The sequence below is a fragment of the Physeter macrocephalus genome, chromosome 1, assembly GCF_002837175.3.
Source record: "Physeter macrocephalus isolate SW-GA chromosome 1, ASM283717v5, whole genome shotgun sequence".
NCBI classification, from domain to species: domain Eukaryota; kingdom Metazoa; phylum Chordata; class Mammalia; order Artiodactyla; family Physeteridae; genus Physeter; species Physeter macrocephalus.
Genome location: NC_041214.2, coordinates 77690871 through 77713915, shown reverse-complemented (window position 1 = coordinate 77713915; position 23045 = coordinate 77690871). Strand labels below are relative to the sequence as shown.

Here is a 23045-nt window from a genome sequence, read left to right as displayed (position 1 = left end):
TATTTGTCTTTTCAATTCAGTTCTAAAATTTCCTGGCAAGGACACTGATTGGCCCCTCTTAGGCCAGCTGCCCACCCTGAGTCAATCAGATAGAGTCAAGAGGCAGGGTCATGATTTCACCTGGCTGCTCCTGCTATAATCATGTGGACTAAAAGTGTACAGATGAAGAAGTAGCAGTTACCCTACCTGGGGTTCAGAGAAGGTAATCCTTAAGGTGGCCAATATTATTTGCTCTTTAGAGCCATGTGAATAGTTATATCAGATACTTTCTTGTCTCCCTTAAAACAGGCCTTTTAGGGCAAGAATTGTGCCTTTCTTTCATCTACACAGATAATAACCAAACAGGGTAACATATAATATATAAACCAATTAATAATTGACTCCTCAAAAGACCAGGGACTGAAACAAATGAAGGAGCTTACATGATATAATGGGAATGAGCTTAAATTAGCATTATCTGTGAAAGTAACTTGAAAAAATAAAAATCTCTATACAAATATAAGGTAGAGTTATCATTACAGTGATCACAAACATGCAAATAAGGAATTTAAGAATCAGCATACTCTCCTTATTAGTGTGAGTTAACAACCACTGAAGGTGGAAAATGATAAGAACACAATTACAATGAATGCCAGTATAACACAAAAATAAAGTTAAAACTTTCAAATATCAAAAGCCTTCAAGGATATGAGTCTTGAAATACATTTTTTTAAAACATCATATGCTTATGCCAAGGAAAAAAATCAATTTATATTTATTATAGTTTATGTATTAAAGTGTGGTTAAAGCTCAAAATAAAGCTAAATGTGTACAATGAGAGGGAAGACACTTTTGGCTTTAGGATTTCATTTTTTTCTAATTTACCTGGTAAAGTATTCCTGTCTTATGGAGATATTACTTTATATATGATTAAAAACCTTATGACTAATATATTTTAGAATGGATATAAGAAAAGTAGTCTGTACCAAATTATTATTCAATTCATGATAAGGATCAATGAAATGATACGTGTGAAGATACACTCTAAAGGATAACGTACAACGTGGTGAGAGACTGCTGGACTCAGTAGTCTTTATCAGCAAAGGTCCAGGTGCTTCATACCAGATCGGAAGGAGAGCTTGGAGAGTCGTAAAAGAGAGCTGAGAGGGACATTCTTGACTGGATAAAAATCATTTGAAAATTATGAAGATCAATGGCATCATATTACTGTCTGACTTTTTTTTTTTCTTTTTGGTGTGTCTCTATCCTGCGTAAAGTAAGGGAAGACGAAATGGATTCTAACGATAATTCCTGCTGTTTACCCAAGAATGTTCACAGATTTTTCTAAAAATATATCTTAGCATATTTTTAGTGTTCTCCTTTTGATGAAGTTGGAAAGGTTCAGGCCTTTTTGCTGAAGAAAACAGGCTGGAATGATGTTTCCTACAAAGGCTTTGGACACAAAGCCAGCTAGAATCTATAGTAGGAGATGAGCTTTGGACAGAAAGTTTTAGGATGAGTTAGAAACCCTAAGTAACAAGATTAAGAAATGTCTACATTAACATAATTTTTACGTTTCTCTTTTTGATCTAAAAAGTATAATCAGCTGGAAGCAATGGTAATTCTCTCCCAGTTAGCACACCAAAAGGAACCTTGTGTATCTGAATCCAAAGGTCACAGTGAACTGAAGCCTGCACCCCCTAACTGAAGGTTGCAAGTGTGTGCCAGGCAAACCCACATCACTGGAGTGCTAGGAAGGATTCAAGGATGAGAGTTGTAAGTTAGATATTTCGTTAATGCCAAAAATCAGCTGCATTATGCTTGAGATCCATTTACACATTAGCCCAATTTGCTATTATTTATACATAACTAAAATATTGGTTAAAATTGATCAACGCTGAATTTTCCCCCTTTCAACTCACCTGTAAGATTCTTTGCAAGATTGATGGAAGGGCAATAAATGCTGCCATGTTGTTTAGAACTTGCATGGTCAAAGATTTCAGAGCTGTTATAATAAAATGTCAATATTAAGGTTAGTTTAAAATAAGAGTTTTTTGTTTTTCCTGTAAGTCATAGGAATACAACTTCCTAGAAACTTGGCTAACCAAGGCCAGTTTGATATTTTAAAGTTAACTGCTGGTAAGTTGCAAAGCTACTATTATCCAAGACAAAAGATATAACTGGTGCCACAGAAAGCAGTGAACATGAAAAAATGAGATCAACAGTACAGTATGATTTTATTAAGGAAAATAATAAAAATACGATGCTGGGAGAAGGTATCAAAATGACAATCATCAGCAGATAGAAATTGGGGGACAGTACAGGTGGACGCTATGACCTTACCTTCAGAGTGCAGATGAGGCGCAGCTGAACTAGACAGCTTCTGAGGTGCCATCATTGCCTCCAGTAATGGAAACCAGAGTGCCTATAATGGCAGAGGAAACCAAAGGAAAACAAAAGTACTCTGTTGTTTTTAAGAACAACTAACATCAGCTTAGTGTTTCACAGGTTGAAATGTACTTCTCACATACATTTGTTGGTAAAAATTAGAAAAAGAAAAGATGGAACACTTGACTGGGAAGAGAAAAGACAGTAAAAAAGCAAAGACCACAGCCAGAACAGATATCTTTACCATGCACCTTTGGAAAATAAGGAAGCTGAAGTTAAGTAAGTCTAGACCTTGGAACTGCAAATCTTCTGTGTCTCAGAAAAGGGTAGGTTCAAAGGAGCCAGAGCAGAGCCTCAGGCTACATTCTTAAATGTTTCACTGACACAGTTTAAACAGCCCTGTGTACTGCAGAAGGGAATAAAGAACTCTCCCACAGCTACCCTTCCTCCATTTCTCATCAACTATGTCAAGCAAGATAAATAAATACAGTTATCCAAAGTTTTCTCCTATATCAAGCACTATTTTGTTATTTCCTCAGCCATCACAGACTAAGAAGTGGAAGTTAACATTATTTCAATTAACATTTCCAACCACATCATGACATAAATGAACAGATCTAACATTTATTTATTCCTATTACGCAGGGCACTGTGTTAAATGCTTTACATACATTTTGTCGTTTCAATCTCATGATAACCTTATACAGTAAGCATTATCTTTACTGGAGATAAGATGCTGAAGCTTAGAGAAGTTGAGTAATTTGCCAATGATTATACACTGCCATATGTGCATCATATGTGTTCTTCCTAAGCCTTAGGAAAAATCGTCATCATCAAAAATCAAACAAATACATTTTAAAATTTCAAGCATATTTTCCTGTTGGGTAATGATTTACAAAGGCCTTATTTCACCCAGTATCTTGGGAGAAACCTATTCCTGCAAACATCCAAGAGGCATGAAAAAAAAGTCAGTATCGACAGAGCAGGAAAAGCATGGTTAAGGGGACAGGCTAATGGTCCGGTGACTTTCCCATGGGGTGACCTTCCACTGAAAAGCTCTACAAGGAAGCCCTTATCTGCCTCCATTTGAGGTTTTCTAAGGCCAGGATTTTATGTACTTTTTTTTTTTAACAGTATTTCTTCAAGTTCTTAAGATACTGGTTTTAACTATGTTGTATACTGGCAATTCTTTATTTTATTGAAATTGTAATTTATTTTATCTAGTATTCATGAATTTTTAATCTTGTATTTTATTCTTGGATGGCTTTACTTAACTTAGCTTTTGTTTTCGTTGCCTATTTCAGTTTGTTTTTACAACCACATCATTTATTTCTATGTATTTTTATAGTCTTTTAATTTAACTGTATATGGTATACCTAATTTTTACCTTTTGGTTTTTATATTTATTATATTTAGAAATTTGATTTAAAATTTTTCTTATTTAATCCAGAAATTTTAGAAGAATTACCTTTTTAAAGGTTACTTTATTCTTGGTTTATAAATAGCAGACTGGGGGAAGCATGGTTGCAGAGATAATAACCATGGGAAGTGTTCATACCCTAAATAGAGAAATTGTTCTTCTTCAATTAAATCTCCACATTAACCTGAAATATACGGTAGACACCTTTTAAATATCTTGTCTCTCTTGCTCTTTAATGTTGGTTCTTAAAATGTTAACTTGGATAAACTCTAAAAACCCACAGGCTAAAATAACAATCCATGATAATGACAATCCTAATCCCTGAGAGCAACACAACTGAACCTGAATTACTTTCTCATGTTACATAATCAACAGCTTTCTTTTTCAGGGAATTATGTGCATAACAAAGCCATATTCTTTATTATATGCAATCACTGGACACTGGGGTAGACGGACATACAAAGTAGGACAGGTATAGATTCTACCTGGGAAAGGACTGACAACCCGACTTCCTGCAGTCTAACTTTAAGGAAATACTCCATGACATTAAATCTTCTGAAAAAACTTTTGGAAAGAGATATTACAGACAATTCATTATCAAGCTTTTGGATACTTCAAATTTTCTAGTTAGATTAGGGTCGGTGGCAACAGCTCTTGTTCTCACTCTCTCCAAACCAAAAACAAAGCAAAGAGGAACAAGGGAAACAACCATGAAAATCCCCCAAAATTAATGTTTGGTATTACATAAAATCAGTTCAGTATTTTCACAAAAATAATATTTACATAAAAACTAACATGCAATGTTTTTATTGTTGCTATAAACGTTGTTCAGAAAAGAAGCAAAAACCAGTTGTTGGAGGGTCGGGGGGAGTAGAAAGGTGTGAGAAGCACATGTGTGTGTCTAAGAGAGGAAGAGACAGATTCCAACTCACATATATTTTTTAACAAAAAAAATACAGAATAAATTACCCTTTCACCACATCAAAGGAAGCCTTAGTCCTGTCTCTGATTAAGAGATAAGAGTTCAAATATAGTCAGAATAATCCCTAGAGTTCTGGAGGCATGAATTTTATATCTAATTCTACCATTAATATATGTGAATCTGGACATATTTCAGCTTATGTGAGCCAAAATGGCTCTATTTATAAAACATAATTGTCATTTTTCCTTAAATTTTCCATGAGAAGAAGGAAGAATATCAAATAGATGTTAGGAAGGAGACAGAAGGGTTGAAAAATATTTATGTATATTTATGTATAAACATAGCTTTAGGGCTTCCCTGGTGGCGCAGTGGTTGAGAGTCCGCCTGCCGATGCAGGGGACACGGGTTCGTGCCCCAGTCCGGGAAGCCTGGTGGCGCAGTGGTTGAGAGTCCGCCTGCCGATGCAGGGGACACGGGTTCGTGCCCCAGTCCGGGAAGATCCCACATGCCGCGGAGCGGCTGGGCCCGTGAGCCATGGCCGCTGATCCTGTGCGTCCAGAGCCTGTGCTCCGCAACGGAAGAGGCCACAGCAGTGAGAGGCCCGCGTACCGCAAAAATAAAAACCAAAAAACACAAAAAAACACATAGCTTTAATAGTTTTACCCTTTTGTGTTTTTCTATCAAAATATAACCATGTCCAAATGCAGACAGTTAGCCAAAAGATAAATGAAAACAAAAACTTACGAATGGAAAAATCAGGGCAAAAGGAATGTTGTAAAGCCCATAATCCATTTAAATAAAGATTGAACAACTATGGGAACTGTGGATACAGAAAAGAATGTATTGTTAACCTTAATGAGGTAAAATAACATAACTAACTAAAATTCAGAGGGATGGAGAAGGGAGGCTGGAGCAAGTGTGTATGAGTTCACGTAAACTTCCTTACTGGTCAGACATCATACATATTATAAAAACCAAAATGTAATTATAAATGATACTTCTAATCTATTACAGTTATTTAGATTTTTTCAACTTCAGGGAGATTTATTAAGAGATAGTGTATTGAAGAACTATTTATTTGAATTTCAGAATTTCCTCAGTTTTACATAAGCTTCCTAAATGAGATTAAATACTATATTTTTAAAGCAAGCATTATTTGATTAAATTTTTCTAAAATTATTTTAACCTAGGTAGATAAAAAATATCTAGAGTGACATTCACCAAATGATAATGACGGTTATTTCTGGGTGATAAGATGGATACAGGGTAATTTTTTTAAACATCCCTCTGTGCAACTTTCTGTATTGCGGGATTTTAAAAAATAATGGGTATGTATCATTTCACTCAAAAAAGTTTTTTAAATAAAAAAACAACATCTATTATATAAATGTGTTTGTTATATACAATTTATATTCTAAAGGGTATTCAAAATTTATGACCTTAAAAAAACCCTTGACAAAAACATAAAGGAGAAATTTACCCATCTCATAAGAACAGAAACATACCAAGTTTATCATTTTCATTGGAACATGTATGGCAAACTACATATGAAAAATTTACCCTGCTTCCCATTTCAGAAGCCCAGGCAGTGGAAGGAGGCCAGGTGGTGTTAAGTCAGAGGCCAGAGCCTGGAGGGGCAGGCGCAGTTATGCCATACATATCACACTGCTAACTTTACTTCTTAAAACTACTGCACAATTTAGCTGTCAAGTCGCATCTCGCCCCCTTGGTTTCTGCTTCATTGCTGTAACTCCCACCCGCCCCACGTGCTCTACTATATCTCCTTCAGCTCTGCGTTCTCCCTTTTTGCAGTCTGGAATCTGTTACAGACGTGGTTCCAACCTTGGCTGCACAGTGGAATCATGTGGGAAGCCTTAAAACATACTGATGACTGCGGCCCAGCCCCAAAGACTAATTTAATTGATCTCAGGTACAGGCTGGGATTTTTCAAAGCTCCACATGTGACTCTTATGTGCGGTCAAGGTTGAGAACTACTATACCATAGCCTTCTTGACCTTTATCAGCTTTCTCTGCATCCCTTGAGGCTTTTCCTCTAGTGCTTCACACTCACCTTATCCACGGGGAATGGTACAGATGATAAATGGACAACACATCCACAGTACCACTACACGCAATACACAAAAACTCAGTCCAAAGAGAACAAGGACATCTAGTATTCACACACCTAAATTTTGCAGCACAGCCAAATCTAAGAATATAAAGCCTTTTGTGAGAACAAAGCAGACAGGCACTCCTCATGATAACTTTAGGAGTCTTATACTCCTGGGAGCACTGAACTCAGGTAGCTGAGAGGGCAGTGGAAATAGAATTAATTCCTAGTTTCAGACCAGAATAGATTTTTAAAAGCCTCTGTAGTCACTCTCCTACCTCTCTCTGCTGCTGGTTCAAATTATGTGAATTTCTCTGGCAAAGGGCAATTGTCTCCACCATGGTTTCTTCGACATTCTTCAGTGAGGGATCCTCTTTGGTATCTAGATTCAGAAAAACTGTTACATCACTGAAGGATATATTACTCATAATCTCAAAGCTTCTGTAAAAAATTAAACAATTTTTTCTCTGCATACTTTTAGTTTTCTATGATATAATCATGTATAAGACCTGATACCGAACTTCAGTAGATAAAAAGCAGGTAGTTCTTTGCAAGAGTTTTCCATATAAATGTCTGACATTCCTAGGAAATAGAAAGCACATCATACTTAGCATTTTAATATGCTTTAGCTATGGAAAATCCCCAACCATCTGTCTGTGGATTAGTTAACAGAAAGATTATCTTTTTTCTTTCTTGCTCTACCATTTCTTCCTCTATTTCTTAAATGTATGTATTTCTCCAAGATACTATCTCAGGCCCTTTCCTTTTCATTTCTTTCAATAATTTCAGCCACTCTTCTGGTTTTAATTCCTATGTCCTTGCTAATAACTTTCAAATATACACCTCCAGCCCTTATTCCTTTCATAATCTGCAGGTTGAATTTTCACCAGGCTCTAGGACATCTATCTCTACATGGACATCCTGCAGTCACTTTGAACTTTATATGTGCAAAACCCAACCCATTTTTCTTACTTCAAATCTGCTCCTCCCCCTACATTTCCAAACTAAGTTAATAGAACCATGACCTTTAAGTCAACCAGTTAATAAATCTTCACCATCTTTGATGCTTTCACCTGTACATTCAAATAAATTGTTAATTTTGTTAATTCTACTTCCACACTCTCATATACCCACTACTTTACCCAAGTGGAGCCCTTCATCACCTTGTTTGCACTACTCCAGCAGCCTCTAAATTAACTTTTGACTTCCAAATCTTGCCTTCCTCATTCCCCCTTTTTTTTTTTTTTGTGGTACGCGGGCCTCTCACTGTTGTGGCCTCTCCCATTGCGGAGCACAGGCTCCGGACGCGCAGGCTCAGCGGCCATGGCTCATGGGCCCAGCCGCTCCGCGGCCTGTGGGATCTTCCCGGGCCGGGGCACGAACCCGTGTCCCCTGCATCGGCAGGCGGACTCTCAACCACTGCGCCACCAGGGAAGCCCCCTCATTCCCTTTTATACTGCCACTACAGTTCTCTTAAGCACAAGTCCAAACATATGAGTCTCATGCACAAAAACTATCAAAGACTTCTAATTTTTACAAAGAGAATGTCAATAAACCTCTGATCCTAAGTAAACACAGTAAACATCCTGGTGCATCTTCCCACCCTCGGTGCTCTTATATCACCAGATTATTTCCTCCTCCCCAAGGTTACTAGCCAGGCACTTTCACGCTCATGTTCTCCTCAGCCCAGAAGACCCTTTCCTTGCTTTTGTCTATCAAATTCCTATTCATCATTCCAATCGTGATTACTTCAAAGGTCACATCTTCCACAAAAGAATCTTAGTTACAGGTAGTTCCCCAATTTTCCAAAAGCCTTTGCCACTCTCACTGTACCACTTTTATAGTATTTTATTCTACATGCATTAGAGGTTTTTATTTACATATCTGTCTCCTTCAAGAGACTGTAGCTCTTTGGGTGAGGACTGTGTTTTAGCCATCTGTGTATCACCCACAGAAACTAGCCCCGTGTTGTGCAATTACCAAATCCTTCAAAATTCTTAAGCACACTGTCAAAATTGAATCTGACAGTAAATGGTAGTTATGAGACTATTACTGAGAAATTTACCTTCATTGGAATTCAAGGAATTGGTTTCCCTACACATATCACCTGCAAATTACTGTAGTGATTTGGGGGAAACATTCTTCTTACTTTTTCCACAATCCTTCATGTAATGTCTATAAAAATTATTCTCATAACAGTAAATTGAAAGAGAAAAATGCCATAAATGCAACAAATCTAACAGTCAAATTGACTGAACATATACTAAAGCACAAAAACAATAATTAAATGTTTAGTTGGACTAAATATAGAAAAGTCAACCAACTGTTATGGAAGTTCCAAAAACAAATAATATATGGAGAATTAGGGTAAAGGTGTTTAGGGGAATGTGTGGGCTAAGGGGTCCAAGAAATGTGTTAGTGGGTTAAAAAGGTAAAACAGTCTAAAAATCACCTATCAAGTGTTTCTCTGAACTTTGGGAGGGATATTTTGAAAACGTCAAGTAATAGGAAAACAAATAATCCAATTCAAAAGTGGACAAAGGATATGAATAGACATTTCTCTAAAGAAGATACAGAAATGGCCAATAAGTCCAAGAAAAGATGCTCAACATCACCAATCATTAGGGAAATGCAAATCAAAACCACAATGAGATGCTACCTCACACTCATTAGGATGGCTACTACCAAGAAAACAGAAAATAAAAGTGTTAGTGAAGATGTGGAGAATTTGGAACCCTTGTGCATTGCTGGTGAGAATGTAAAATGATATTGCCATTATGGAAAATGGTATGGTGGTTCCTCAAAAAATTAAAAATAGAATTACCATTTAACTCAGTAATCCTACTTCTGGGTATACACCAAGAAGAACTGAAAGCAGGGACTCAAAAAGATATTTCTACACCCATGTTCATAGCAGCATTATTCACAATAGTCAAAAGGTGGAAGCAACCAAGTGCCCATTGATAAATGAATGGAAAAACAAAATGTAGTACATACATAAAATAGAATATTATTCAGTCTTAGAAATGAATGAAATTCTGCATGTGCTACAACATGGATAAATCCTAAAGACTTTATGCTAAGTGTAATAAGCTAGACACAAAAGGACAATTACTGTTTGATTCCACTTATGAGATACATAGAGTAATCAAATTCAAATTCATCAAGTCAGAAAGTAGAATGGTGGTTACCAGGGGCTGGGTGGGGAGGAGGGAATTAGGAGTAATTATCTAATGGGTACAGAGTGTCAGTTTGGGATGCTGAAAAGGTTCTGGAGATGGATGGTGGTGATTATTGCACAATGATGTGAATGTACTTATTGCCAATGAACTGTAAACTTAAAAATGGTTAAAATGGTGAATTTTATGTTACGTTTATTTTACCACACTTTTACAAAATAAACTTTTTTTTAGTATCAAGGAATATAATAGGAATTACATATCTATCTGTGACAAAGCCATTCAAGATTTTAAACTGTTTCAAGTTTTACTGCTTTCTGCTAAAATTATATAAATTCAATACAGAAACACTGATTATTACTTACTGATTAGAAGCTCTGCTTTGCTGTTGTTCAGCAGATTATAGTAATTTTTAAGATGTTAGTTATGTACCCTATTTAAAATAACCAAAACATAAGTACAGAAATATAACTAAAAAATTAATCAATACCAGTGAAGACTACCTACTTTTCTGTCCAATGACCTCTACTGACAATTAGCACTGCAAAACTACAGGGGTTTATATTACTTCCTATTATGAGCCCTTGAAAACAAGCCAAAATTGGGATCAATGTCAGATAAACAGTACATGCAGATCAATGTGATTATTACTTAATAAATACAGTTTATCATTTAATATCTTTTAAAACATGGGGCCCATGGAAAAAGAAATTGTAAATTACACTCGAGAACTTACTTTCATCTTGATGTGTTATCTCTTGAAGTTTGCTTTGTAGTCTCTAGGAGGTAAAAGGAACACTTTATATTTCTAATCCACCAATACCTGAATTACCATATTTTAAAGGTAAACTCCAAGAAACAACAAGGTTATTAAGAATGATCTCTGCCATTCAGAAGAGAATTGTTGTGTATATAGAAAGCACAGGGCTTCCGCGGTGGCGCAGTGGTTAAGAATCCACCTGCCAATGCAGGGGACATGGGTTCAAGCCCTGGTCCGGGAGGATCCCACATGCCGTGCAGTAACTAAGCCCGTACGCCACAACTACTGAGCCTGTGCTCTAGAGCCTGCAAGCCACAACTACTAAGCCTTGGGATTAGTATCATGTGGCATACTGGTGTATCATGACATGCATGATAAAAATATTTAAAGATAAAATGTACAAAAAAATGTACTGTTGTCTGCAGCTTACTTTGAAACATAAGAAATTAAGATGGATTGACAAAAACTTACACAATGCTGTATGTCAATTTTATCTCACGAAAAAAAGATGGATTGATAAATGGGTACAGGGCTAGACAGAAACATGACAAAGCAAATACAGTAAAATGTTACCTTTAGCATTATTAAGAAGGCACCATGAATATCTCCTTTCTTTTCTAATAGATAAGCAGTGACTTCATGAAGTTGATACTTCTGGGTAATCTAGGAAAGAAGAAAAGATAAAGCTTTTTTGCTCAAAAATCTTGTTTGTGGAGTCAGAAGATCCTAACAAAGATGAAAAAAAAAACCCATGATAGTAAATAGTGAATTCATACCCTAGTAGTATGCTACTTTACAGTATAACATGCAAATATTTGACTTTCTAGTCTTAGAGTGGCCCATTTGGGACTCTGACTGAACCAAGGTCACTCATTTTTTTTTCACTTATTTATTTAAAAAGTTGTTATGCACCTGAATGAGGTATATCCATTGCACAAAAGGCAACATGTATACATAAATAGTAATAATACACACCAGAAATTGATAAGTGTAATTATTCACAAAATATTTAGAACAAAATGACAATGAAAACTCTATATATTAGCTTGTGGGATCTTAATGAAAATTAATAAACTAAGAGTTTCTAATAAATAAAAAAGAAATGCCAGTTAAGCTAAGGTATAAGAAAGAAAATAAGTACAGAAAAGAATGTCATGGAAAGAAACAACAGAGAAACAATAGAGAGGTTTAAAAGAAAATCCTAAATTAGTCTTTTTTTTTTTAACATCTTTATTGGAGTATAATTGCTTTACAATGGTGTGTTAGTTTCTGCTTTATAACAAAGTGAATCAGTTATACATATACATATGTTCCCATATCTCTTCCCTCTTGTGTCTTCCTCCCTCCCACTCTCCCTATCCCACCCCTCTAGGTGGTCACAAACCACCTAGCTAAATTAGTCTTTGAAAAGACTAATAACATAGAATAAAACTTTCTTAGGAGTAAGAAAAAAAGAGAGGCACAAATAACATATTATAGGTTAACAGATCAAAGGAGGAAAACATGTGATCATCTCAACAAATGCAGAAAAAGTATTTAGTAAAATGCAGCACCCATTTTTGACAAAAATAAAAACAATACAAAACACTCTAACCCAAACTGGTAATGGCACTTTTTTAATTTAATGAAAATTATCTATCAAAATCCGACAATAAACACCACATTTAACATAAAATGTTAGACACATCCCCTTTTAAATCAGGAACAAGGAGAGAATGCATACTATCACTGCCTCTGTTCAATAATATCCCAGAGCTCCTAGATATCTGATGAGAGAATGAGAAAAGTATAAGACTGGAAAGAAAGAAAAAAAACTACCATTATTCTCAGAAAAAATTATTGTCATAAAAAAATCTAGAAAATATTTGAACGAAAAAAGAATTCAGCCTGGTTGCTAGATATAAGACACTGAACAAAAATTAATAACATATACCAGCAGTAACCAATTTTAAAAAAGTCATTTCAAAAAATTTCCTTTTAGAAATTTCATTTCTAATGAGCCTGAGTAAACATGGAGTGAGTGGAGCCCACCTCACACCATGGCCCTGCATCTAGCCAGAGCAGAGAGAGCCACTGCAGGTACTAGCATGCATGCCTGTACTTGGGAGGGAGCAGAGGCTGCTTAGACTATAACCCTTCCTCCAGCCACATCAGAGACTGTCACTGCCTGCACACAAATATGTGCAAGCACTAGGGAAGGAGTGGAATCAACTCAGGCCCTTGTCCTGCCTCCAGCTAGGGTGGAGACTACCATTGCTGGTAGAACTGCACAAAGGTAGAAGTGGAACCAGCTTACTAGTGTGGTTCCTACTGCTCTGGCCCTGACCCTGCCTCTACCCAATGTGTGCATACCAGGGAAGAAGTGGAACAAGTTTAGAAGTTCAGCCCCAAACCCTTAGGTCCCAGCCATATCCCCAACCATGGTGAACACCACCATCACACTGGGAAGAAGCCCAACTCGCTCAAAGATCCTGCTCCAGACCCTTAGGCCTTGGCACCACCCCTAATAGGGCAGTGACTCTAGCCCTACATGCCAGCAATACAGTGCCTTGTAGCACATAACAGGGAAAGATGCAGCCTATGCTCACTTTAAAATCAGCTCTTCCACCAATGCCACTGGGGACAAGCAGAATTTATAGGGATGCTCCCACATATGGACATGCCTTCAAGACTGCGATATGGAACTGTTTCACATAATCTCACACAGAAGAACAGAGAATGTCAAGCAAGATATAAAAAGAGAGGAATATGTTTCAGATGAAAGAAAAAGGTAAATTCATTAAGCGGGTGGGAAATAAATTTAAAAAGTGATAAATAATTTACCTGGAAAGAGTTCAAAGCATTAGTAATAAAATGCTAACTGAACATGGGAAAATAATAGGTGAACACAATGATAACTGCAAAAAAGAAACAGAAAATATAAAAAAGAATGATCAAAGCTTAAGAATACAATAACTGAAATTTAAAATACACAAGGAGTTAACAACAGAATGAAAAATAAGTTACAACTGACACGAGTGAAATACAAAGAACCATAAGAGACTATTACAAACAACTATATGTCAATAAAATGTATAACCTAGAAGAAATGGACAAATTCTTAGAAAGATACAACTATCCAAGACTGAACCAGGAAGAAATAGATAATATGAACAGACAAATCACAAGTACTGAAATTGAAACAGTGATTTAAAAACTTCCAACAAACTGAAGTCCAGGTCCCAGTGGCTTCACAGGTGAATTCCATCAAACATTTAGAGAAGAATTAACACCTATCCTTCTGAAACTCTTCCAAAATACTGCAGAGGATGATTTAAAAACTTCCAACAAACTGAAGTCCAGGTCCCAGTGGCTTCACAGGTGAATTCCATCAAACATTTAGAGAAGAATTAACACCTATCCTTCTGAAACTCTTCCAAGATACTGCAGAGGAAGGAACACTCCCAAGCTCATTCCATGAGGCCCCCATCTACGTGATACCAAAACCAGACAAAGATACCACAAAAAAAGAAAATTACAGGCCAATACCACTGATGAACATAGACATAAAAATACTCAAGAAAATACTAGCAAACTGAATCCAACAATACATTAAAAGGATCACACACTATGATCAAGTGGGATTTATCCTAGGGATGCAAGGATTCTTCAGTATCCACAAATTAATCAATGTGATATACCACATTAACAAACTGAAGAATAAAAACCATATGATCGGGACTTCCCTGGTGGTGCAGTGGTTAAGAATCCACCTGCCAATGCAGAGGACATGGGTTCGAGCCCTGGTCCAGGAAGATCCCACATGCTGTGGAGCACCTAAGCCCATGTGCCACAACTACTGAGCCTGAGCCCACAAGCCACAACTACTGAGCCTGCGTGCCACAACTACTGAAACCCATGCACCTAGTGTGCTCCACAATGAGAAGCCACCACAATGAGAAGCTCAAGAACCACGACGAACAGTAGCCCCCACTCACCACAACTAGAGAGAGCCCACGGCGCAGCCACGAAGACCCAACACAGCCAAAAATAAATAAATAACCATATGATCATCTCACTAGGTGCAGAAAAAACTTTTGACAAAATTCAACGCCCATTTATGATAAAAAAAAAAACTCTCTAGAAAGTGGGCATAGAGGGAACTTACCTCAACATAATAAAGGACATACATGAAAACCACACAGCTAACATCATTCTCAATGGTGAAAAGCTGAAAGTGTTCCCTCTAAGATCAGAAACAAGGCAAGGATAACCACTGTCAACACTTTTATTCAACAAGTTTTGGAAGTCCTAGCCACAGCAATCAGAGAAGAAAAAAGAAATAAAAAGAATCCAAATTGGAAAAGAAGAAATAAGATCATCACTGTTTGCAGATGAAATGATACTATCCATAGAAAATCCTAAAGATGCTACCAGAAAACTATTAGAACGCATCAATGAATTTGGTTAAGTTGCAGGATACAAAATTAATACACGGAAATCTTTTGCATTCTTATACATAACAATGAAAGATCAGAAAGAGAAATAAAGGAAAGAATCTCATTTACCATCACATCAAAAAGAATAAAATAACTAGGAATAAACCTACCTAAGGAGTCAAAAGACCTATACTCTGAAAACTATAAGATGCTAATGAAAGAAATCAAAGATGACACAAAACAGTTGGAAAGATATATCATGTTCTTGGATTGAAAGAATCAATATTGTCCAAATGACTATACTACCCAAGACAAACTACATATTTAATGCAATCCCTTTCAATTTACCAATGGCATTTTTCACAGAACTAGAACAAAAAATTATAAAATTTATATGGAAACACAAAAGACCCCAAAGAGCCAAAGCAATACTGAGAAAGAAAAACGAAGCTGGAGGAATCAGACTCGCTGACTTCAGACTATAGTACAAAACAAAAGAAATCAAAACAGTATGGTAGATCAATGGAACAGGATAGAAAGCCCAGAAATAAACCCATGCACATATGGTCAATTAATCTACAACAAAGGAGGCTAGACTATACAATGGACAAAAGACAGTCTATTCAGGAAGTGATGCTGGGAAAACTGGACAGCTACATGTAAAAGAATGAAATTAGAACATTCTCTAACACCATACACAAAAATAAACTCAAAGTGGATCAAAGACCTAAATGTAAGACCAGACACTATAAAACTCTTAGAGGAAAACATAGGCAGGACACTCTTTGACATAAATCTCAGCAATATTTTTTTGGATCCGTCTCTTAGAGTGATGGAAATGAAAACAAAAATAAACAAATGGGACCTAATTAAACTTAAAAGCTTCTGCACAGCAAAGGAAACCATAAACAAAGCAAAAAGAGAACCCACAGAATGAGAGAAAATATTTGCAAACAAAGTGACTGACAAAGGATTAATCTCCAAAACCTACAAACAGCTCATGCGGCTCTATGTCAAAAAAACAAACAACCCAATCAAAAAAAGGGCAGAAGATCGAAACAGAGATTTCTCCAAAGAAGACACACAGATGTCCAAAAAAGCTCATGAAAAGATGCTCAACATCATTAATTACCAGAGAAATGCAAATCAAAACTACAATGAGGTATCACCTCACATAGCTTAGAATGGCTATCATCAAAAAGTCTACAAACAATAAATGCTGGAGACGGTGTGGAGAAAAGGGAACCCTCCTACACTGTTGGTGAGAATGTAAACTGGTGCAACTGCTATGGAGAACAATATGGAAATTCCTTGAAGAACCAAAAATAGAACTACCATATAATCCAGCAATCCCACTTCTGGGCATATATCCTGAGAAAAACATAATCTAAAAAGATACATGCACCCCAATGTTCGTTGCAGAGCTTTTTACAATAGCCAAGATATGGAAGCAATCTAAAAGTCCATCGATAGAGGAATGGATAAAGAAGATGTGATACATATATACAATGGAATATTACGCAGCCATAAAAAAGAATGAAATACTGCCATTTGTAGAAACATGGGTGGACCTAGATATTATCATACTAAGTGAAGTAAATCAGACAGAGAAAGACAAATATCATACGATGTCACTCATATGTGGAGTCTAATTAAAAAATGATACAAATGAACTTATTTACAAAACAGAAACACTCACAGACTTCGAAAACAAACTTATGGTTACCAGAGGGGAAATGTGGGGGGTTGCGGGGGGATAAATCAGGAGCTTGGGATTAACACATACACACTACCATACATAAAACAGATAACCAACAAGGGCCTACTGTATGACACAGGGAACTCTACTCAATATTCTGTGATATTAATAACCTATATGAGAAAAGAATCTAAGAAAGATTGAATACATGTATATGTATAAATGAATCACTTTGCTGTACATCTGAAACACAACATTGAAATCAACTATATTCCAATAAAATTTTTTTTTAATTTCCTTTTACAATGTTAACAAAAAGTATCTAAGAACAAATTGAGGAAAATGTGCAAGAGCCTTATGTAAAATATTATATTTTATAACTTTAGTTATAAAACCTCACCAAAGTGGGTAAAAGGCATTTCAAAAAGACAACCATGACATCTTATGTTATGTGAAGGCCATAACATGTCAATCCTCCCTGAATTAATCTATAAATTCAATGTAGTTTTCATCAAAATCCCAGAAGAATGTTATTTTTATAGGAATGTGACAATGTGATTCTTAATTTGATGCGAAATAGTAAGAGGCCAAGAGTAGCCAAAGAATTTTAAAGAAAAAGAATGAGGAGGGAAGACTCTTCTTCCAAATAATAAACCTTATTTTAAAGCTGTATTAATTAAAATATGTGCCATGGGTATAGGGAAAGACAAATGACCAAAAGAACAGAACAGAATTCACAAAAAGATCTATGTATATTTGGGAGTTTGGTGTACAGCAGTATGGCATTACAAATAAGTGAAGAAAGGACAAGAAAATGCCACATGGACCATTAGCCATCCACATGGAAAAAATATATAAATCCCTCTCTTGATCTGTTTACAAAAATAAATTCCAGATGGATTAAAAGCCTAAATGAAAAAAGCCAAACTATAAAACTCATATAAGAGGATATCCTTAATGCCATTAAATTAGGAAAGGAAATAAAAGTCACACACACAAAATTTTAACGTTAAAGGAAAAGACTGATAAAATAGAAGTCACTAAAAACCAAGTTAAAAGACATGCCATAATAGACTGGAAGAAGGCATCTCCAACATATAAAATCAGCAAAGGACTAGAGATCCAAAAATTAGAAAGAACTTCTAGAAATCAGTAACAGAAGGTCAAAACCTCAATAGGAAACTGGGCAAATGATATGAATAGATAATTCAGAGAAAAGAAAACCCAAAGTGTCATTAAAGATATGGAAAGATATGCAATGTTATGAGTAAGCAATAATAATCATCACACTGGCAAAAATAAGAAGTCTAAAAATACTATAAATCAGCAAGGATGTGGAAAAACAGCAAATTTCAAATACTGATGATGAGACTGGAAACAAATAAGAAATCAACTTGGCAATATGAATAGAATTAAGCTACTCTATTGTCTAAAGAATTCCACCTCCAGGCATAATACTTAGAGAAATCTCAGATGGGCACAAAGAAGGTATGTACAAAGATGTCCAAAGTAGCACTGTTTATAATGGCAAAAGATTGGAAACACTCTGAATGTCTGTGAATAGGAAAATATATAAACTGAGGCACAGTCTTTCAATAGACTATTATATGATCCCAAAGATGAATGAACTAGAGCTATATGTATTAAAAACTGATAGATAAAAAATTAATAAAAAAGCAATTTGCAATAGGATATTACTGTATGATACCATTAATACAAATTTTAAAAACATACAGAACTGTACTTTGTGTTTTATAGGTAAATTAATATACAGGAAAAATTTTAAAAATGGATGGGAAGGATAAACTTCCCATCTTCAGGTTGGCGGTAAGCTCAGGCGAGACATACAGATAAAGGATGCTTTATTTCTAAAACAAACAACAAAGATCTGAAGCCAGTATGGCAAAACATTAACATCTATAAAGTTGGGTTGGTGGGAATATATGTACCCATTTTGCACATTTCTATGTATTTTGAAATATTTTATATTTAAAAAAATTTTAATTGTGTGGGCAGTTTAGGACATGGATGCAGAAAATATGGGTTACTGTTTCATGAGTATTGATAGCAGCAATATAAAGGTAGCTTAAAAACAAATTTTAAATTTACACAGGGAACATACTAGCCTCTTATGGTAGATTAGAATATGTGTGTATGTATACCTATGTACATATGTGCATACACACACAGACACACACACACACACACACACACATTCATTTCCATTTGGAAACGGGAGAAAACAAGGAAAGAGAATCAAGGCAATGACTGTGAATTGCCTTCTAGCCTAGTAAGTCACATGGCACAACAGGACTATCTAACCATCAGTGCCTGCAAGTAAGAGCTTGGTTTTTCCCTCTTAATATTTTTACTGTATTCCTTTTTCTATGTTTATCCTGTTGGCTAGAATGCCTGTGAAACTTGATGAATAACAATGATGGACATGTGCTGTTTCTGACTTTACCAGAATAAACAGAGAGGCAATAACACAGCAATGCAGAGCATGCACGATGGAGTCAAACTATCTGGGTTCAATCTCTGGTGCTAGCACTTACTAGGTATAAACTTAGCCAACTGATTTAATATATGAATCTCCCTGTGCTCATCTGTAAAATGGTGAGCAATAAAGAAAAGTTTACTCTTGCTTTCTCTACATTACTGGTCTTACCTGAATAGTTTCTTCTAGGCGGTAGCACTCAAGGACTTGCAGTGTCTCTATAACCTGGTTTGGGCTGAACTGACACAACAGCTCAATGAACTGCTCTGTAATACAAGGAGATATCTGCAGCAATTCTTGATTTACATGAATACCTTCCCTGAAAACAGAAAAGGCAAGACAGTAGCATTATTTAATCATACCATAATTAAAGCTACAGGTAAAAAGTATGTTACCTTAAAACCAAGACTACCTTTTGATCAAGTAAAATCATGAATTAAAAGTCTTAATGTTACTTAGGTTATTAAGGTGAATTATACACTACATCAGAAACATTCTAAATCACAGTATTTCTCAATTTACATTGAATAATTAAGGAAATGATATTCAGTGGAGGCTCCTCTAAATCATACCTGAAGTTGTACTGTTGCTCTAAAAGAAACAAAGATGACTCAATTTAGTTTAAACAATTTGATGCATGAGTAACTATATATAATAAGCAATCTTTTAGTCTCAACAACTGTCCCTACTAAACTTTCCTTATAGCACCAATCACATCATGTTGTAATTACTTCTTCAATTATCTATCTTCTCTAAAAGACTATAAATTCTGTGAGGGTAGGCACCAGTACTTTCTCACTAATGAATTCTTAAAGGCTACAACAGTGTCTTCCATGTAGCAAGGGCTAATTATTTGGTTGTTGTTAAAACAAGTAAGTGGATGAATAGTAGGATATACAAAATTTATGGTTCATTTGCCTTGTATGCCAGCCACTCACAAAGCCCACTATTCATAATGCCTACACAAAAGCTGTGGGAGCATTAGTTTTACCATGGTGGACACTACTGGAACCATTTAGAAAAATCAACTGTGGTTCATTGGAGATATAAGAATCATCTTCTCTCTACCTTCAAAAGAAGTCAGTTCCTTCTGGGCATCCTATCTTCTCTTCAGAATTCCTCAACTAAAGCTCCTTATATAAAGAACTGGAACGGCAATAATAACATACAAAAAATTGCTACAGAAACTCCCTACAAACAAAAGTCCAGGACCAGATGGCTTCACTGGGAAATTCTATCAAATGTACAAAGAATAACTTAGACTGATCCTTCTCAAACTCTTCCAAAAGACTGAAGAGGAAGGAACACTCCCCAAGACATTCTATGAAGCCACCATCACCCTGATACCAAAACCAGACAAAGACACTACCAAAAAAGAAAATTAAAGGCCAATATCTTTGGTGAATATAGATGCAAAAACTCAACAAATATTAGCAAACCGAATCCAACAACACATAAAAAAGGTCATACACCATGACCAAGTTGGATTCATCCCAGGGTCCCAAGGATGGTTCAACACATGCAAATCATCAATGTGATACACCACATCAACAAAAACCACATGATCATCTTAACAGATACAGAAAAAGCATTTGACAAAATTCAACAGCCATTCATGATAAAAACCCTTACAAAATGGGTAGAGAGGGAACATATCTCAACATAATAAAAGCTATTTATGACAAACCCACAGCCAATATAATACTCAACAGTGAAGAGCTGAAAGCCTTCCCACTAAAATCTGGAACAAGGATGCCCACTCTCACCACTTCTCTTCAACATAGTACTGGAAGTCCTAGCCACAGCAATCACACAAGAAAGAAATAAAAGGTATTCAAATTGGTAGGGAAGAGGTAAAACTGTCACTGTATGCAGATGAAATAGTTTTCTACTATATGTAGAAAACCCTAAAGACTCCACACAATAGCTACTAGAACTGATAAATGAATTCAGCAAAGTAGCAGGATACAAGATTAACATACAGAAATCGGTTGCACGTGTTTACACTAACAATTGAACAGCATAAAGGGAATGTAAAAAAATAATACCTTTTAAAGTTGCATCATAAATAAATAAAATATTCAGGAATAAACCCCACTAAGGAGGTGAAAGACTTACATGCTGAGAACTACAAAACATTAATAAAGGAAATTAAAGAAGATTCAAAGAAATGGAAAGATATTCCATGCTCTTGGATTGGAAGAATCAGTACTGTTAAAATGGCAATACTACCCAAAGCAATCTACAGATTTAATGTGATCCCTATTGCAGTACATGGGCCTCTCACTGTTGTGGCCTCTCCCATTGCGGAGCACAGGCTCCGGACGCACAGGCTCAGCGGCCGTGGCTCACGGGCCCAGCCGCTCCGCGGCATGTGGGATCTTCCCAGACCGGGGCACGAACCTGTGTCCCCTGCATCGGCAGGTGGACTCTCAACCACTGCGCCACCAGGGAAGCCCACCCATGACATTTTTCACAAAACTAGAACAAATAAATCTAAAATTTATAGGGAACCATAGAAGACCCAGAATTGCCAAGGCAATCCTGAGGAGGCATAACCCTCCCAGACTTCAGATAATACTACAAAGCTTCAGTAATCAAAACAGTGTGGTATTGGCACAAAAACAGACATAGAGATCAATGGAACAGAATAGAGACCCCTAGAAATAAACCCATACACCTCTGGTCAATTAATGTTCGACAAAGGAAGCCAAAAAATAAAATGTGAAAAAGACAGTCTCTTCAGCAAGTGGTGCTGGGAAATTTGAACAGCTGCATGTAAATCAAAGAAGTCAGAACATACCCTCACGCCATGCACAAAAATAAGCTCAAAATGGCTTAAAGACTTAAATTCAAGACAAGACACCATAAAACTCCTAGAAGAGATCATAGACAAAACATTCCCTGACATAAATTGTACCAATGTTTTCTTAGGTCAGTCTCCCAAGGCAATAGAAATAAAATAAAAAATAAACAAATGGGACCTAATCAAACTTACAAGCTTTTGCACAGCAAAGGAAACCATAAACAAAAGGAAAAGAAAAGCTACAGAATGGGAGAAAATATTTGTGAAGGATGGGACCGACAAGGGCTTAATTCCCAAAATATACAAACAGCTCATACAACTCAACAACAAAAGAACAACACAATCGAAAAACAGAAAGTCAACCACTAGAAAAAGTCTTTTAAAAGAAGTATAATTAATATGCTATGAGAGACAAAAAATGGAATCATATACAAAACACTCAGTTAAAGTCAGAGGAGGCATAAAAATAGTAGGAAACAAACAAAAAGAAACCAAAAACAAGGGTGATGAATAAAAAATAGTATAAACAGAAGAAAGGGTAGGATTTTGTAAAAGCCACCAAGTACCTTAATATGTGTCCTTTTCATTGTAAATAGAAAAAATATGGGTATTTGGAAAGATTTCTTTAAGTATCAATGAAGCAAAGTTTTTGAAACTTTAGTTTGTAGCACTCACATGCCAGTTTTCATTGTTTCAGAAATTCTAAAAGCAAAGAGCAGACCGTTCCAAACTCCTAACAATTGCTCTCATTTTTATTATTAACGTATCGATCTAAATTTCTATTATTAACTAAGCAATTAGTGGGGGCAAAGAATATGATGAGCATTAAGCTACCTACATCTAACCACATCATCTGATTATCATTCA

General features: G+C 36.0%; 1 protein-coding gene across 5 annotated transcripts in view; it reads right to left on the bottom strand.

The window, feature by feature from the left end:
- The window catches only part of VPS8 (VPS8 subunit of CORVET complex), a 290094-nt gene that overhangs the window by 110486 nt on the left and 156563 nt on the right, over nucleotides 1-23045 (bottom strand). For 3 of the 5 annotated variants that reach the window (XM_055084239.1, XM_055084243.1, XM_055084245.1), the window contains 6 exons: nucleotides 19544-19691; nucleotides 11332-11421; nucleotides 10735-10777; nucleotides 7098-7216; nucleotides 2323-2404; nucleotides 1902-1984 (listed from right to left, as the gene is read on the bottom strand). In XM_055084239.1, the coding sequence (XP_054940214.1) occupies nucleotides 1902-1984; nucleotides 2323-2404; nucleotides 7098-7216; nucleotides 10735-10777; nucleotides 11332-11421; nucleotides 19544-19691 (565 nt within the window). The remainder of the gene's footprint in view (nucleotides 1-1901; nucleotides 1985-2322; nucleotides 2405-7097; nucleotides 7217-10734; nucleotides 10778-11331; nucleotides 11422-19543; nucleotides 19692-23045) is intronic. The other 2 variants (XM_055084241.1, XM_024124224.2) reach the window with 1 other exon arrangement.